The sequence below is a fragment of the Scomber scombrus genome, chromosome 21, assembly GCF_963691925.1.
Source record: "Scomber scombrus chromosome 21, fScoSco1.1, whole genome shotgun sequence".
Classification (NCBI taxonomy): domain Eukaryota; kingdom Metazoa; phylum Chordata; class Actinopteri; order Scombriformes; family Scombridae; genus Scomber; species Scomber scombrus.
The window spans coordinates 15,658,530-15,678,543 of record NC_084990.1 but is presented as its reverse complement, the minus strand read 5'-3'; the positions used below and the strand labels follow the sequence as shown (position 1 = coordinate 15,678,543).

Sequence of the window (20,014 nt, the reverse complement as noted above, 5' to 3'; positions counted from 1 at the left end):
ACTGTCCTCTTTGTGACAGCCAGGAACAGGTCTACAATCATTTTTTCTTTCTTTTCTTTTTCTTTTCGGAACACAAGACCGCCAGTATCACACGTAGAACATCTGTAGCCATGACTGACAGTATCTTGACCCTCCTCATCGACAACCTATGAACTCATGCAAAGTCATGACCCATGATTAGTTGGGGTCATACTTGTAGTATTGCCAGCCTCTCCACCAAGACATGGCAAATATAGGCACTATGATCGCCTCATCTGACAAGGTGATCATTGTCAAAAGAACTAAATATTGTCGTCTGATCCCAGCATAAAACAAAGTCCAATGGAACAATAAAAATGAGCTGTCAGATATTCATAGGGATTGTTAGCAACACCTGAAATGACATAATAATCGTTCATCGCACAAGAAAACTGCTCACACAACGCTATAGTACTGTAGTTTAGAACCAAGTAGTAGGCCTGTACAATGTGATGGATGTTAACAGTCAGTTTGATAAAAACTGCCCATGGTTTTCTCTTCCAAATATGTTTGGACAACCTTGGGGTTTGTTTACAACCTGTACAATCATTTGACTGACATAAGACGATGGTGAGTTAATATTACAATTTGGAAAAAAGGAAATACGATGCATCTAAAAAAAAAAGTTTTTGCCATACAACAATTTAAAAATTCTCTATTACAAGTTAAAATTGTCATTTAAGAAGAAGTACTAACAGCTAAATATATAAATGTAAAAATAAGTAAGAAAAAAGCACTATACATAATGGTCATTTAAATCTAAAATGATACATAAAAAAGAGGTCTATGATCTTTATTATCTAAAAAAGGTGCTACTAACTATATACATATTGGAAGGTCAAAAAAACAAAAAGAAATGTATTGATAGATGTATAAAGTTTAAAATGAAAATAATACAGTACAATACTGTACTTGTACCTCAAAATAGTATGTAAGTACAGTAGTTGAGTTAGTATACTCACTTACTTCACTTACTTTCCACCACTGCAGCAGTAAGTGTATAGCACTGCTCAATGTATTCATGGTCCTTCCAGTTGACATCCATATATGCAACAACAATAGAGTCCCTTACAAACCTCTATTCACTCTTTGTTCCTGTCACAAAACCATCTTGTTTACCATACAAAGAATGTGGTTTCATCTGAGTGAAAGCAGCGCAGACAAGCTAGAGAAAAAAAAGAGCTTCAAAGGAAGAGATTCATCACCATGTGTCGCCCCTCCCACCCACGCTACACCTACACATCGCTGTGATCAGGTCATTTAGCTGTTTAATGTGGTATGACATTTTATCCCCACCTTAAGCATCTTGAAGCAGTGTGTTATGAACAGTGTAATTTGAGTGTCAGCAAAAGCCTGAAGAGTTTATTTTACCCCCTGGTTTAGTCCAACAAATAAAAATAAAAAGGAAGTAAATGTTTCACACACAGGAAAATGTCGATGTTGAAATTAGCTCTCAAGTTAATTTCATAAAAACAGAAACACTGGGAATTCACAATGATAAAAGAAAGCAGCATGTTGGTGAATAACATAAATGAACCTGTATAAAACGCTGGCAAGTTTAAATCCACTTGACATTCCATGGACTGTGGCACTAAACATTTTGTCACGCGTCCAAATATCTGCATAGAGGCTCATGTTATACCCGAGCATCTGTGTCCGATCTGAATAACTAGCATGACTCCCATGCAGATGGTCACAGGATGTGACCATCTCGTATCGCCTGTTCCCATCCATCTACTAGTAAATAGCTCCTTTGACACCCTGTTCTCGCTTTTTGTCCAATGTGCCTCACATGATTGGCGCCATTTGGAAAATACCACAAGGAAGAAGAGATGAGCATTTCTTTAAGCATTCTTCTTTTTTTTTCTCGAAAGTTGCAAAACATCACACCACACACACGGTACATCCCACAAGAACTTTTGACCTGTTTGCGGCAGATCGTGAGTCATGAGTTAGTCCTCTTGATATCACTCCTTTGAAATCTTAATGTCCAACTGCCCTTCTTCATGGCCCCTGCTACAGCTAAATCAGATTTATAACTACTGTCAAAGGCAGGGATGACAGATAAATTAATCTTCCCTTCACAAGTTTACATCTCGGGCATCTGGACCGCTGATCTTGCCCTAACAAACGCAGAGGTCTCTGCGAGCTGTCTTTTAATGTTGATGTGTTCATGGCTTGAGATAAATGGCTCTGTCATATGAATCTATTTATACAGTCGTTATATGGCAGTGCCACCAGATCCAGGACATTGCACTTCCACGAGACGAGCACCAGCATCTGTTAGTCGAAGTCAGCAGCAGATGACACTTCTTTGGATTTGGAGCACTGTTAAATGCAATGTGTGTCAGTTACTCTGCGGTTAAAAAAAACACCTGGAGAATAAAAACAACGTAGACATTTTCTTTCCTTCAACAAACAGTTTACGTGCTAGAGAGTACTACTAGAATGCACAATTCTCTATTCTACTAAAGTAAATGTTTAGATTTTTTTTTTAAATCGGCATCTGGATACAGAACTGCATCAATATACACAGTGATAGAAATTCAAGCTGATTGGCAAATGACGGACAGGATTTTTACATACTGTACATACTGTCTGGGAATGTAAGGACTTTGTAAAAGGTTAATGTGCAAAACTTATTTTAGAACCATGGCCACATTTAAATATAGACTTTTAAATTCTTGCTGTAGCGACATGTCATTGCAGTTGTAAATTGTGCTTATTGCATTAATTATGCCAATCTATGTAAAATGGGCCACAGATACAAGATATTGGCAACCAGTGAATGTAAAAAAACTTTTTTCAGGCTGATCCAAATATCATATGTACCATATTTGGTTGAAATATGTGACATATGGGTGAAAAAGTGGCTTTAGCAGAAAAAAGGCAAAAAGGGTGTCTTGGTGAAAGCTGGCGGTTCCTCCACTTGTAGATTTACTTTTATTCAATTCAAAATTATTTATACTGTACTTAAAGATATATCTATATCTATGTTGTTGTCATCAAATCCCATGATAAGACCAAAACCAACAATGCGTGAGTCTTTCTCTAAACATTTTCCAAATTCCCCAGTTTGTCTTTGGCATCCTGCCCCAAGCCCAAAGGTTTATTTCATATGCGGCTCAGTAATTTCCTAAACAGCTGGGCTCTGCAGTTTTTAGTAAACTTTACTCAAGCAGGTGTAAATTGTGCATTTGTTGGCAGGTAAATGCACATTTGTTACCCTGATGAGTATTTACAGCAGCATCAGGACGGTGTATGTGGAATTGACTTATAATATACTACAGTGCCCATGTTCGTCGTAATGAAGGAACGTGTGAACCATTGCATCAGTTTAACTCACAGATTTGCTTATGTTTTTTTGTTGTTATTTCTTCAGGCCTATGGCACAGAAGAATAAGATATATCAGCATGCTTGTTAACCCTTTGTAGGTCACACCAAGAAAGTGCTATTTAAATTTATTCCTTTTGCTTTTCCTACCTCTTTGAGGCCCTGACAACATAAAACATTTTTTTCCTATTGACCCTAAATTTTATGTTTTACAGACCTCTACAGACCTCATTCAGACCTCATTTGTTCAAAACCTATTTTTAAACATGTTAGAGGCTCATTCTGTTCATGTACATGTGTTCGTTTATACTCTAGCACGACCTTTATCTAGCAACCATAATGCAATCTGATGGTCTTTTTGTGCATTACATACCTCATACAAGTGGTAAAGATTGCCCAAAAATTTTGGGTTAAATAGATTTTGGTTTTGACCAGATATCATGACACAAAGTGACCTCTACCAAACGGTTGAGCAGACCTACAAAGGGTTAAGATGAATCATTACTGATTTTGCTCTTTTTGATGGAATTTGTTGACAACAAGAAAAATATTGAATATCACTATGTAAGGTTACACAAGTACTTTATAAAAAGCCACATAGTAAATCTTTTTGATACAGATCTGTGCCCAAAACTAGTCACTTCTTCTTTGACCCATCATCTAACCTAACACCAAATTTCATGAATCTCTGTTTACTGCTTTTTAAGATATTTCTAGATTCTGTTTACTGCTTTTTAAGATATTTCTAGATATCCACACACATACACATTCAACGCTCACATACTGGCTGATGAACATGTCACTATCAAACTATTTTGTAGAGAATAGCAGAGTAGTTATTTAAAAAAAAAAAACAGCTGATGGACAGGACCACCAACACTGCAGAACTCAAGCTTGTCATTGTCGGCCCACCCTCCTCAGTACCTACCACACCTCCTCACCCCATCACATGAAACACAGCCACCACCCTCCACTACCTCTGCAACAAAAGATGCTTTGAGGTCATGCTCTTCTTCTTTGTGCCCACCGCAGCGCATGAACAGAGAGAGAACAGAACCACTCGGGACAAGGAGGACTTAAGAAGAGTCCTTAAGAAGAAAATATGTCCATCACAAGAGAAAACACATGCCATGATTGAAGAGCAGCTGCGGTGATGTTTAAATAAACTGGCTTTTTAAAAATGTGTAATATTCTGAGTAACTCTTCTCGGTCTTGACTTTGGCTCTCTTCATCAAACAGGGTAACGGTCTTCATTGATGATAATATGCCTGAGCTTTAAGCTGCACCCCCTTTTTATATTCATCGCCCCCAAAATCCTCTGTGGGGGTTTAAAACTTCAAACACTACCTCATGAAAAAGTCAGGAGGTGTCAGACATGTGTTCCCCCTCCTCGCCCCCAACCCCGCTGGCTTCCCAACACCAAAGGCCAGAATTGATTTTGTGTGAAGCAGGACCAGCTCCACCCCCGTCAGGGATCACCTGCCTAACCCCTGCCTGTGACTCCGATACAGCACTAACAATTAGGAAAAGACAATAAAATATTGACGAGGTATCAGCGGTTTTCAGAGTATATTTTGTTAATTACATATCGCGTATAGCAACTGCAGTGCACGTTTCTTTCGATGTGATTTCCTGTCAGAACATCTGAAGGAAGTTAAATTGTCACGGTTGCATTTTTCGATCTAATTCAACGTGGATGATCCTTGTGTATGAGCTCATAAAGTGAGGTTTATGGAAGATTGAGGACAGATTATCTAAGGTAAGAGCACTGTCCTGTGACTGAGCGGGCTTTAAAGTTAGCACAGCTGTACATAACAAAATGCGGTATGAAAGGTCATACAAGAGCCAACAGAGATAAAAGTCTGAGGTGGCTTTCTTGTCTTGTGATCCATTTACGATCCCCTTTAAATTAAACATTCCTTCCTGTTTGTCTGCATGTGCTCATCCTTGCAGGTAACAGCAACAAAGTGAAGGTAAATTTCTGATTTTCATCTCTGATCTTTGTGTTTTTGATTTTTGAAAACATTTATCTGAACCAGTTATTTGAGTCTAGTTGGATAGTCTAGTTTTTTTTATCTCACTAGTCAAAGGTTGATCCGCATTTATAAAAATCCAGATTCTCTACATCTGTATTCACATTTGCTCTGAGAGAGACTAATGATTTATTTTTAAAGGAAAATAACAGCTGTGTTACAACCTGCTTTGGCCACCGTTTCTTTCTGTTATGACAGTATTCTACTCACTGAACTAACTGTTGAGATCTTGGAACAAAAAAAACCCCCAAAAAAGCAGTCAGACATTTCAAAAAAGGTTGTAAACATGACAACAGCTTAGTCAGATTATCTAAACCACTTTATTTGAAGGGAAAACACATAGACTCTATATAAAGATGTACATAGTGAGGTGCGGTGTAACCCATTGGTTTGCATTGGAGCCAGTTTTAATTGCAGTTTATGGTTGGCATCGCTATATTTTTCGTTTAAAAGCCAGGACCTTGGAAATAAGGAGGGCAGGTTGTTTGCTTTTCACGCTGTGGAAACACGGCCAGCTACCTTGGACCAAAGCAACCGTTGGCTTACTGGGAACATTAAGTGGAGCGGTTAGCTAGTTAAGCTAAATTGTGCTGACAGGGCAGGTATTTTAATCACATAAAACTAAACTTAGTGAAATATTGAGACAATAGTTCAACTCAGTGCAAATCCCAGTGCTGGAAAGAGCAGCATCAAAACCACTTAATATCAATATCAGTTTAATTACACACTGTATTTAGAATATTTTCACCACTTTAAGGTCAGATTGCCCTTTTCTTTGGCACTACATTTTTTCAACCACAAAACTATTCCTGCACATGCCGTGCACTGTATTACACTGCAGGTCATACGTTTGGGACAGAAAGTGATGTGTGGCGTAATAAAGTGCATGGCATGGTTAGGAATATGGAAAAAATCTGGCTGAGAAAATGTAGCACCAAAATTGGTGTCTGACAGCAAGGTAAAGTGGTGGCCTTTTACTTTGGTGGCTAGCATACATTTTGCTGCTGACCCGTCTACAGAAGTACATTGCTCGGCTTACGTGCAGGTACATGTCAGCTTCTCCAAACTGCAAGTGTGCCAACCCAAATCTACTGGAGGTAATACTCTGACCAAGGATAAATACCTTATACATCCCCACTTCAAAAAATCTGAATTATCCCTTTAAGGTACTTCAGCATTGGCTTCAGCTTCAAGTTGTGGTAGTTGCTCCTTGGAAAAAAAATCACTGGTGTTTGCCAGGTATGACTGAAGTCAGCACCAGTAAACCAAGTGTGTGAGTGACACCCAGCCCATTAACACAATACAAAATCAAAGCTAAATATAAAGACCTAATGACAAACTAATGTTTAATTATGTGTTTAAGTGCTCAGACCTCAGTTTATGTACTATAATAAAGCTCCTATAAAAACACAGTTTAATGCAGCTGATTCCATTAAGTGCTAATACCTGTTAATGCATTTGACAGACTTTCATTTTTCCAAGTACCTACTGTGGATATGTGTCATTTCCGTCACTCAGCAACAGTGTAATATTTGTCCACAGTAAATGACTTATTGAAGCATCGCTCGAAGGGCAGCGTATGAAAAGACAGGAGCAGACTGGAAAACAAGCAGCTATGAATGTGTTTTGGAACAGAGGTTTTAAGAGCCTGGCGTCTACGTGTAAGACACGACTTCCTTATTTTTAACAGTGGGCACTTCAACCGCTGGCTTGATGTCAACCTCCCAGTCTAATGGACAGCCACAACGCTGACAGGCCATAGATCAGGGGGACTATAGAAAGCCATTAGTCCAGGGATACACAATAAAAAAGCGGTAATGGTCTCATAAAGCCTGCAACACCACACCAGACATTCTGATTCTGTCTATTAAAGGCTGCATGGAGCCTCAGATGAGTGAATATAAGGAAGCCCTTTTTCTTCTGTGCATTGTTGCCTGGGGTCTCGTGCTTCTGATCAATGTACAGTAAGATGCACTCTGCTGAGAGCTATTTATTTACACTGTACCCCAGCTGAGTGAATATCAGAGGAGAATGCTGTGATTATGAAGTGGTTCTATTGAGCTACATGTTATAGACGCCTCATTGATTTACAGCGAGCGGCTTATAAATGCCAGATGTGCTTGGAGTGCTGGTTATAAAATCAAGAACAGTTTACATTAGTTGTTATGGTGAGTGCAATCTGGGCCTCCGAGCCGTGTTAAAGTCATATCACACACAAATATATTCTCCCTCTTTCTCTAGTGGTATCTAACCATTCTATATTAATAAAAGTGTTACTAAATGTTATTAAAAAATAAAAAACGAGTGTGCTGAATAAACCAATGATCTTATAGGTTTATGTTATGACCGCTAATTTCATTTATTTCAACTTACAAAACAAGAAATCATGTTTTTTCAATCAGTTTGGCACCGCAGATGGCATTAAATACTGCAGTACCCATGAGCCTCAGCAGCTGTTGCTATGGAGAAGAAGCCTGTCAGAGGTGTGAATCCAAGCAGTAAGAAATTCAAAATGCTTTGTTGTTACTGAATTCATCCAAAGCTGACCCAGAATTAGTTTTCTTAATATTTAGCTTCTTACCTGCTGTAAGCAGTGCATGAAACTGAGTTTTAAGCTCAGTGATTGGATGTTTTTTGCTGAAAAGCACCATGGGAGTCGTAGTTAAATTCTCCCACAAAGTTTTTATGTCGACACATTCTTAAATTAGACTTTTTGACTTCTAACACATTCTTTTGTAATGGTGATTCAACCAGAATTTTTCATGTCCATCCAAAACTTTTTATTTTCAGTACCAAGCATGCTGGAAATAGCTCTTCCTTTAATGTTCTGTCAATACAGATACTTTTAGCACCTCCACTGTATTAGGTATGCAGGTAAATGTATATCTTTAAGCCTGAGCAACTAAAACAAAAACTGCCGACATGCCTAAATAACTACAGGTACATTAAAAAAATATGTTTTGTATAAATTTGGGTGAACCAAACCTTTAATTATGTATATATTTAACCAATATAGTGATGGAGCGTCTCCCAGCAAAATTGATGAATGGATAATATGACTAATTAATTTGGCACATGTGGAGCTACAGATGTTAAACGTTTGGAATATCAAGGCTGGAAGCTCATGATAGCTTTCTATTTAATAAATCTAATTTACCAGAAAGAATCCTCTTGAAACAATGCCAACTTGTTTCAGCTATTCAAAACCTGAAGTGTCACCACCTAAAATTTCACCAAATCAACCCAAATGTCTCCGCTCAGGGTATCCTGAGTGACATTTCAACAGGCTGTTCCTAACTTACAGCGAAATTGAACTCGCCTGAAGACAATGACAAGCTCCTCTCTGTCTAATGTCACTTCCCATTTCCAGGCCGACTGCTATCTGCTACTGGCTTCTGCCAATAATAGCTCATCAAAACAACACAACCCTTCTTGGCACCAAAATAAAGGCAGCGGTCCACGTCTGTGCCACTCAGTTGTCAATTAAGAGTCCTCTTCACACTGACACTTGTGACTTAAAAGAAACAGTCGAGAATGTGATGAATTTGAGCCGACAGATGAGAAGGCAGTACGCTGCGTTGCAGTACCATAATGCGCTTGAGATATGGATAACAACTGACACCACTGGCAGGTCTTATGAAGTTTGATTTCATTTGTCAGGCCTCTTCTACTTTGTCTTTTAGCTCACTCGCTCCCTCTCTCCTCAATCATTGTGGTAGTAATAGCTCATTCTGATAGCCTGAAGACACTCATGCTCACTTCCATTTAAAATGCAAAGCCACAAATATAGTAGGTGCTGCTATGGGCTACACATCACGATGGCATCATGTGTTCTGTCTAATGTTTTACTGAGAATGTGTATGTAAATGTATAAAAAAAGAAGTAAAATGGATGTCCACGAGGTTTTCTGATGTCTGAAATTCTGAAACACAGTTTAGTAACATGAAAACACATACAGATGAACGCTTATCACATAAACCACAAACGACAGAGAAATAACCATCAACCTCAGTATTTGATCACTAAGTAGACAAATGGAGCAGTAAGTGTCCAAGCCTGTCTCTGCGAATACCTTGCATGCTTGTCTCCAGCCGACCACATGACGCTAATTCCTGACTGAAGCGCTCCTCCTGCGTATCCCTAATCCTGCCTGTGAAATGTGACAAGATCATTCTTTAGGCCTACTTTAGTCTGAATAATCTGCCCATCACAGACATTCATCCCAACCTGCACAGTGCTTCCAGTGTCATAACACGCTACCTGTACATTTTCACCCCAGCTTAGGCTCCATAAATTAAATCTAGACAAGTAAATGTGAGGGATCAGCATTTGGAGCTGCGTGTATGCGGATGTGGAGAATTTTGATTTTACACGGACCGCTACACAAAAAACAAATGTACGTTGTGTGGCATCTTACTGACTTTGAGGTTCAGTTCTTAAATAAATCAAGTAATTATCAATGGCTAACATGGCTGAAATTATTAGATTAATCGATGAGTGGAGTGACAGGAAATTAGTCATGATAATCGATGATTTACAAAGAATACTCAAAACTTTCTTTGTTTCCAGCTCCTCTAATGTGAGGATTGTTGGTCAGACAAAACACCTTGATTAGCATTAGCATGGTGATTAGCATTTTACATAAACTTCTGTCACGATTCATCAAATAATCGAAAATACAATGAAAACATTTATCGATAATGAAAATAATCATTAAATGGAGATCAGATTGTGATCAAAATTAGCTAAATTAAGTCACGTGCCACACATTATCAAACGTGGAGATGACAGCAGTGTCTCTTTTCCTAAAGCCACCAGACGAGTACAGTACAGTAGGTCTTACAGGAGCTTCGTGAAGTTTCCACAAAGTTCTAAGCCAGTAATGTGGCAGCTGTCAGGTTGAATTGAGCCATTAGTTCCAGTGCTAACGGGGAGGGTAGGTGAAGTTAACTCCTCTTTACAGCATGACTACAACCCGTCAAGATCCTCACCTACCTGATGGCAAGTGGACGACAGCATATAATCTCCATAGGCTTTACTTGCTACTCCTGACCAACTTTAACTAATTGAGGAGACAAAGTGAAAAAGACCCTTCACCGCTGTGATCTTGGCTGCACCTCGACTTTTCTAACTCTCTCTGTCATGCTGCGCCTCCATCGTCTGACTTCCGGCGAGATAGTGTAAGTTCTTCACGTCAGCTCTGAGTTGAGCTCTTGCAAATGATGTCAGTGCTACAGTATTTGACACAGACGGGGGAAAAAAGATCTTGGGTGTAGTCAAGGGGAATGGGTATGACTTCTAAGTATCTGAAATGTCCTGTCTTAAACACATAATATCCGTAATACTTCCTGACACTTTCTCCTATAACCTCTTATTCTCTGCCAGCTTCTGTGGGGCCTTTTTTCCTCTCAGGGCACAGAAGAAAAGCAGTCTATTTTCTTGTCATATTTGGTTGAAAGGCGACTCTCAACTTGGAGTCTAATTTCCTGCACTTTAAAGACAGTCCACATGCAAGGTGCATTACCATGCTATCAAGGTGATGGGAGCAATTTCAAGCTGTCAGTCAGTCATGGAAATATCAGAGACTTGATGTCTACTGCAACCTGTCAAAGGCTCCTGTGAAGTGTCGGAGAGTGTAATTTGAGTCTTATTCACTCAACACCATTTACTTGTCAGCATAGCACTCTGTTTTACTCTGGATGGTAGTTCATAATGAGAGGGGGCAATATAATATGTATGCATACATATACATATATATATATATATACATACATATATATACATATATATATACATACATACATATATATACATATATATACATATATATATATATATATATACATATATATATATACATACATATATATACATATATATATATATATATACACACATATATATATATATACATATACATATATATATATATACATATATATATATATATACATATACATATATATATATATATACATATATATATATATATATATATATATATATATATATATATATATATATATATATATATATATATATACAAAGACTTAAATAAAGAGGTCAAACTGTGGCTGTTTTTTTTTAATACGAGGAGAAAAAGAACATGTACAGTTACAGTTATATCATAAATAGTGCAGTTATATTCTAAATGCCTCACCCAAGTATAAAACTGCTGCATCTCATATGATCACACAGTTCTTGCTTCACAGACAGCAGTTAGTTAAGGCTGTTAATTTCCCGATAGACGCACCACTCTGGGTGACACACTGGGGCTGTACTTAACCATTATTAATGTGACAGGCCTCAGTGCAAAGCAAATCAATTAAACAGGAGCAATCACCATAGTTCTGGATAACGGCCTTTTAAAACTGTTTTCATGTGACAAAGAGGTCCTCGATCCAGGCCTCTGCACCAGGACCTGACAGGTCAAAAAAGCGGCATGAAACAATAGCACCTTCTAACCATCATCTCCCCTTTTTACCTGTCAGATCCAGTCGGCCTGTCTGGCTGCCGACGTGGCGCGCCCTGCGCCGGCTGCCACAAGGTGAATTTTCATGTCATGTCGAGGGAATTTCTTATTCCATTTGCTCAGCATTACAATGCTGCATTTATCGACCATATCCTTTTTTGAAAACTATATGTCAAGGGCTTTTCCGCCTGAATTTTTCTTTTTTTTTGTAATAGTTTCTGTTACAGGTCCTTTGGGATGTTTTTAATGTACATGTGCAAGTCAAAAGAGAGCAGAATATTCAGACTGGAGCAGTGACTTACCCCCATGCTTCTGTTCCACTACTTACTGCCTGCAACATCCAGTGCCTGAAAAGGAAAAGCTGATGGCACAAAAAATGTCACTTTTACACTTCATCATTAGGTCAGATATCTTACACTGGAACAAATACTGACATAAGAGCTCCAAATTTGATGGTTGTTTAAAGTGATGTGACCTACACTATGATATGCATTTGTTTAATCAGCCCTGTATTAACCATCCTACTAGCAGGACTGAATTATCCAATACAAATTATACAATTATGCATTATACAATACAGTCACAACAGCAGCTCTTGCCACTGTGACTTTAATTGCCATTATTTTAAATTTTTAATCAACTCCAATGATGAATTGTGAAGTTGTCTAAAGCACACATATAACAAGGTGTTGTTTGGGCTTGCCCAGTATTTTATTTATCAGTTTGTTTTGTTTTTCTGTCAAGGACATGGAGAGCAATAACAACAACATATGGCCAACAATGTGACTGAAGAAATACAATAAAAGTTTTTAATGATCATTATTGAAAACGAGTCTTATAGACACATTTATACATTTTTATTTATTTATTTAACCTGAATTTAAAAAAGTGTGGTGGATGAAAAAAAAAGTTAAATTTTGCATCTTAGCAAGAAAGGTTGCATGTTGCACTCAGTTTATCTTCTTCATTTGCAAAAGTGAGTTTTGAGCTCTAAGGAACTTTGAATGGGAAACAAAACTCTTATTAAAATGCAAATGATTTAATGTTTAAATGTACAGCCTACATAGATGCCTGTTTTCTGTATAATCATAGACTTAAAGTACCCAGTCCTGCTTGTAAACGCGTGTATTTGCGCCGTCTCTGGATGATTCATAAACGTGTCCCTGTGTGAAATACTAGCAGGAGATTTCAAGCTTTCTGTTTAAAAGTAATGAATAACGGCGACGAAAAAATGTGCAGCCATTTAAGGATAAAGCCGAGAATTTGGTGTCTGCTGCCGCGAGCCATCCATCACGTCCACAATAAAGGAGTTTTTGCCTGACGGTCGAAATTTATGGTCGCCCTTCTCTGCCCTAATAACTCAAAGCGCTGTGTCAGAGCCTGACAGCCGTTGCCGAAAACAGCACCCCTGTTATCAATCAAAAAACACTTGCATATGTTTAACTTTCGCCTGATCAGCAAGACATTTATAGGCTATTGAGTAATAAGATAAGTGGGTCTATTTCAATGGGAAGAAATGTGGAAGCTTTAATGATTAATGGCAGCCACAAGAGGGTTTTTTAAAGCGCTCTTGGAATAAAAAATGGATTTTTTGGCTTGAATGTGGCAGAATATTTTTAATTTCAGAGACAAAAAATACTTGGAAAATCACATGGTATTAAATAGATGCATGTAGCAGAATCGAGGCTGTGTAAAAATGCCTTCGAGCTTATCTTGAATTAAACAGTCTTTGAATTAGTTTAACAGGCCTAAATGATGATGCGGCAGTGCGTGAGGGACACACATGCCTTCTTCTCTCTACTTTTCATGGATTCGTTTTACAGTGGTTGACCTGAATCTGACTGAGGAGAGGCGAGAGGACAGCTGACAGATAACTGGCGTCCGGGACAGAGAACTGACAGATGACAGGCTGTGTGATTGAGAGGAGAAAGTTGCAGAAAATGTGTTACATGCCGATGGATATCGATACACGTTGGAGGGAATATCTGACCAGAAAGTTGGTTGTTTTTCTTGTTTTCGAGCTAGAAGTTATTAATTAATGAGTCATGTGATCCAAAGACTCTTATGCCATCTCTTAAGCATTAAGATGGGCATTATCCATATGAAAAGGATCTCAAATTCACTTGCTTCAAGTTAGAATAAGGCGTGTAAACGTTTAATAATTTGACCGTATGTGTCAATTTACTAAATATCGTAAATCGTAAATATCGTTGAGAAATTGTGTTGATTAAAATGTGTCTAGTGTCACCTTAACGTAGCCAAAAACTATTCATCTTCACACCGTAGTTATCCTGATCCACCTACCCTGAAACCGCACAGGACGGGGCGGCGCATGCGTCAAAGTGCCAATTACGCAAGGGCGCATATGAAAACTCAAAATTAAAAGCGCTCGGAGTGGGTAAAATGTGAAATACACACCCGTGTGATGAGGAAACGTCACATTCCCTCGACCCTGCGATCACCTCGGGGTCTCTTTTTGATTGGGAGGCGGCAAAAGGCTGTGATCTGCGGACTAACTCAGATGCTGCTACAGAGGAGGCGGAGTGATCCCTCCTGCCCTACGAATCGCGTATACCGAGTCTGTTCTCGGACCTGCAGCCACACTGTCAGAGCGACGGCGGGGATGAAGCAACACGGCTGTGATACGCACGGATCCTGCTCACACACTCTGCGTCTCTTTTAAGGATTTAACATTATTGCTTTTTATCTCTGGCAAAGGCTACAACTGTCTGACGTCTTCAGTGTTTTGGCTTTCTTTACCCTACACATGTATTTCTCAACCATTTCGACGAGAATTGGGTCATGATCACATCGCCCACGGTCTCTGTCCTGAGAAATAGCACGAATCCAGCGTGGGAGAGCGGCTCCTCGGGGGAGAAGGGCGCAGTGAAGATCAGCCAGCTAACCGTCCACAACTCCGTTTCTCCCGCACACCCTTCTCGCCAAGCCAGTCGTCTTCCCATAAAGGTTTTGAAAATGCTCACGGCCAGAGCAGGACACATTTTGCACCCGGAGTACCTCCAGCCTTTACCGTCCACCCCGATCGGTCCCATTGAGGTAAGCATGAAACATTTTTATTTGTGAAAACGTTTGCGCACACGGGCATCATTTCGCTTGAACTACAAAGTGTCTCCCTCGGAAATCACTGGACTTTCTGTCCGCTATCATCGGTTGAATTTTGTGGACAAATTGGGCCAATAACTGCTGTCAAACAAGATGTAATTTAGAATAATAAATACATTATTTGATAGATGACGGAAGAACTCTGAATACTCTCCTTATGACCTAGACCTGATTTACGAGTTGATTTCTAAACATTTCGGTTGATCTTTTCTTCTCTACATTCAAATATTGTCGAATTTGAACTTACTTTTAAAATTAATAACCTTGTTGTTGCAATTTGATGCCTGTGTGTGTGATGCGGTTTCGGACGTGTAGCAGTTTGACAATCTTATCTTCTATCTCTCATGTAAAACAGCTGTGTGTGTATGTTCGCCCTCACATACCCATTTTGCTGAGTTGTTTTAAGTTTCATCCCGAGATAAGTTTATGCGCAATGCGTAAAATACGTGGAACGGTCATATGTGCGTATTTACTATCAACTATGATGTGTACAAGTACTTTAATGGACGTCATTAATTGTGTTTTGTCCTATTTCACAGCTGGATGCCAAGAAAAGTCCACTGGCTCTATTGGCTCAAACGTGCTCACAGATTGGAAAACCGGACCCGCCGTCCTCCTCCAAACTGTCCTCTGTGACCTCAAATGGATCTAGCGACAAGGAGACCAAATCCGGTCCGCTGAAAATGAGCGACATTGGGGCCGACGACAAATCGAGCTTCAAACCTTACTCTAAATCCTCGGAGAAGAAGGACTCGAGCAGCAGCCTCAGTGGAGATAAAAACAGTTTCCGAGTGCCTAGCGCCACCTGCCAGCCATTCACCCCTAGGACAGGCAGCCCCAGCTCCTGCCGCTCCGTTTCTCCACTGCCGTCTGAAGGCAAGGTGGGGGACAAGGAGGAGACGAAGGAGTCTGATAGCAATAAAAGCAGTACAACAGAGAGTAACGGCAGCCATAGGATAAGTGGAATTACCTCTGATGGCAGCCAACACCAGGAGAACACATCTGGATCCAAGACTGTTACATCAGACTCACCATGTGTAACCTCATCGTCCTCCTCCGTCCTCGGCTCTGGACTGGTGGCCCCTGTTTCCCCCTATAAACCTGGTCACACAGTTTTCCCCTTGCCACCTGCCGGTATGTCCTATCCTGGGAGTTTAGCGGGTGCCTATGCAGGTTATCCGCAGCCGTTCCTTCCTCATGGAATGACCCTTGACCCCACCAAATCCAGCAGTCAGCTTTTGAGCGCACAGTTCGCTGCTGCCAGCTCACTGGGATGCAGTAAAGCAGGGACGAGTCCACTAGCTGGAGCGTCCCCGCCGTCCCTTATGTCTGCTAGTTTGTGTAGAGACCCCTACTGCCTGAGTTACCACTGCTCAAGCCATTTGTCCGGTGCATCCAGCGCCAACTGCGCACATGACTCTGCGGCTGCTGCTGCTGCGGCGCTTAAATCTGGATACCCGCTCATGTACCAGGCACACCCGTTACACGGCGTGCACTCCTCGGCCCCGTCCTTCGGCGGGCATCCGTTGTATCCTTACGGGTTTATACTGCCCAATGACCCCCTGCCGCACATTTGTAACTGGGTGTCAGCTAACGGACCTTGCGACAAGCGCTTTTCCTCCTCCGAGGAGCTGCTCAGCCACTTGCGGACTCACACGGCCTTTGCAGGTACGGAGAAGTTGATATCTGGGTACCCGGGGTCTTCTTCTCTCGCCAACGCCGCTGCCGCCGCTGCTATGGCTTGTCACATGCATATGCCTCATAATGGCAGCCCAGGCAGCCCCGGCGCGCTGGCCCTCAGGGGCCCTCATCACCCACTCGGACTGAGCAGCCGCTATCACCCGTATTCAAAGAGCCCCCTGCCCAATGGAGCCCCGGTGCCGGTGCCTGCAGCCACCGGGCCATATTACTCCCCGTACGCCTTGTATGGACAAAGACTGACAACAGCAGCGGCCTTAGGATACCAGTAGAGACAAAGAATTATACATTTATAAAAGGAGATTTAGGCCCAATGAGTTTTATATTGTACTTCATGCAGGGACTGGATCCATGTGGGGATCAGTGTATTTATTTGCGATAGCTTCAAGCGTGACTCAAAATAAAAAATAATTATAATATAACTTTCAACAGACTCTATTGCATTATTTTACACAGGAGAGGTTTTGGGGTCGTGTTTACCTGCTGTTCATCGAAAATTGTTTTTCTGCTGATGTAAATGGGACTTTTTTTTCCAACCACTAAGCAATATCATGGATTTGATTCTTTATGCTGAATCGACTGTTAAACCTTGCAAAAGTTATTTTAATTATTCATCAAGCAGACGAGTTACAGGGCCGCCTGTGCTGAGTGATTTGACAGAATGATGGACGTGGAAAATCAGTCAAAGCAGCTTCTTTGAGAATTGTCATTGATTTATTTGTGGGGCTGCTGTGGCCTCATGCAACATGAAGCCCGTTTTTATCCCAATGGCGTTTTTAAAGCTTGAGGCAGCTCTAAGTTGCTCACAGTGATCTATTTTCTAACAGAACTTTTTTTTCTTTTTTCTTTAAATACACATTTACTATTTATTGTACATAAAGTGAGCCTCAGTCAGGCCAAAAAACCTTTTAGTTTTAAAGGAGAGGAATCTCATTGCCTAAACCATTTTTATTTTTTTCATTTTGTTTCAAGATGTTTATGTGGTTGTGTAATGGGGTTATTTAACTAAAAATATATTACTAGTTTATTAAATCAATCATTATTTTGTGTAATAGTCTGTGGCAACATTAACACGTTTAAAGAGTATTTGTATAATTTAGTTGTGAACAGTCATGGTGAAATCTAACAAATTTCCCTAAAGTCGCTCTTTGGTTTCCTGTTTTGATGTTGCCATGATAAGGCTGACTATGGGTTTTTCAAGTGTACAGATGGAAACCAAATAACCAAATTACAAAACCACTTCATGTTTTTATTATGTTTATGTTTTATATTTCATACCAGATAATATCTTAGACGAATGAGGCTTCTACAAGCATGTATGTTTTTGTTTTATTAACTTACGGTGGCAAGAAGCTAAACCCATATGGTAGATTATGCTGTGAAGGCCTTGGTGCTTTAGCTACAGTAGCTACAGTTTATGCAGTGTGTGTGTGTGTGTGTGTGTGTGTGTGTGTGTGTGTGTGTGTGTGTGTGTGTGTGTGTGTGTACAGATGCAGTATCTCTTGGCCCCATCAGAACATGCTGAATCTTCTCAATCATGTGGTCATGGATTATCGTTTCATTAACGAAGACAAATGAGCTACTGATATCAGCGAGGAGCTCTCTAAACAAAGATTTACGATGACACCACATATGGGACGTTTCCACAGCTTTTGTGATTGCTGTAATGAAGCCATGAAGCAGAGAGAATGAAATAAAACAAGGCCTAACTATTTAATCAGCCCCTTAAAACAAATAAACTAAATCAAGCCAACAGTGTCATTATCCGTCCATAGTAAATCAGGCTGCTCTCCAGCAATAAAAATCACCATCATTAATGGTCAGATGTCATATTCATCAAACAAACTCATCTTTCATGCAGATTAGTCCAAAACGTAGCTCAGTGATATATGCTAATAAAGCCCCTAACCCACAATTCAGCAGTGCATCCAGTCTACCATGAAGCCAGCCAGCGTGGATCATATATGATGCCTCTTTTTTCATTCATAAACAGCACATCGATGTAATGTGAACAAATGGAGTTTTGAACGTAATTCCTCAATTTTTAATTTGATGCACGACACTGCTGTGTAAACGTACACATCCTCATACGTCTGTGCAGATGAACCAGTCAGTAAATTATTCAGTAGATTACATTTTATTGGATCAGCTGATGCATTACTTTGAATTTAGGAATAGACTTAAATCTGTGAACCAAATGTTTGGAAAATTATAATAAGCAAGTCTTGGATTTTACAGTGTTAAATTATTGCTTGTGGAAACTTAATCATGCTTTTTAATTCATTAACAGTATATTATTAGGTGAAATATTTTATAATATTATATAGCTTTTTATTTTACTGGAAGTCTCATAAAATCAAGAACTCTATTCCAAGGGAGAAATCAAAGAAAATGACCAACACACAAAATCACAAATAGTCTCATGAAACGGTCATTACACACAGACTTTCACAAAATATTTAAAAGAATATCAGTAAGGAATGTCCCTCAGATGAGTAAGTGTCTCTAAAGTTAAATATGTTGCAATTTGTCAAGCAGAAAGTTGCATAATACTGGAAAAGAGTTTTCCCAATGCGGTTCAGTTTTGGTAATCTGCTGTCTTTAGCTTTGAATTCAACTATTAAGACAAAAAATATTTTGCCTTATCAAAAAAAATCTATATGCTGGTGCGGTAAATGGTATTAATAATCATAATCAACCATAAATAATACTGTATTAGTGAAATGTATAATGTTTTTTTCTATTGTGGTTTTCATAAGAATACTATTTTTTTTTTTAGTTCATGAACTTTTCAACATTAGTGTTGTTTAACAATCTGCTACCTAACTAGTATTCATGATAATATTTATATTTTATCAATTACATCATCATTTTGATCATGGATCAACAATTTAAGATTATATATTTAGTCTTTTTTGGATTTAAAAAAAGTTTTAAGATATTAAGGAGCTCTAGAGGTCATCGGGGGCAGATGCTGCATCATATGGATCCACGTATAGGTGCATCTGTTTATTACATTAACTGGTTGAGTGGACTTCACATCCATCCATCCAAAAACAGTAAAGTCTATCAATTTCTTTCAAGTGACAGATGATGTCTTCCCCACATGCTGGAATCTAAAATACTGTCAGAACACGAGGCCCTGGATGGCTTTGTGACTCCAGGTTGAATCACAGAGACGGCCCCACCTGCTCTGCTTTGAACTGCAGCATGAGCAAGACTCGTGGCCTTTCACCTGAGGGGGTGGTGGGGAGGTGGGGCAGATCAGCACAGCGCGGCCCAACGCAGACACATGTTGTAAATTGCGTGCTGTGTGTGCGTTACGGCCTGCGTTCA

General features: G+C 39.6%; 1 protein-coding gene across 1 annotated transcript; it reads left to right on the top strand.

The window, feature by feature from the left end:
- The first annotated feature begins 14,529 nt into the window (after nt 1–14,529).
- On the top strand, nt 14,530–17,065 carry LOC134003493 (zinc finger protein 503-like). Its single transcript, XM_062442715.1, has 2 exons — nt 14,530–14,914; nt 15,520–17,065. Exons 1-2 carry the CDS (start codon nt 14,660–14,662, stop codon nt 16,948–16,950), a joined length of 1,686 nt encoding a protein of 561 aa, XP_062298699.1. The 5' UTR covers nt 14,530–14,659; the 3' UTR covers nt 16,951–17,065.
- The last annotated feature ends 2,949 nt before the right edge of the window (nt 17,066–20,014 follow it).

What these genes read in the sequence shown, in the direction of transcription:
- LOC134003493 (XM_062442715.1), top strand. Translation starts at nt 14,660, where the DNA reads ATGATCACATCGCCCACGGTCTCTGTCCTGAGAAATAGCACGAATCCA. An exon ending in CCCCGATCGGTCCCATTGAG is followed by an intron (nt 14,915 to 15,519) that starts GTAAGCATGAAA and finishes CCTATTTCACAG; the next exon opens with CTGGATGCCAAGAAAAGTCC.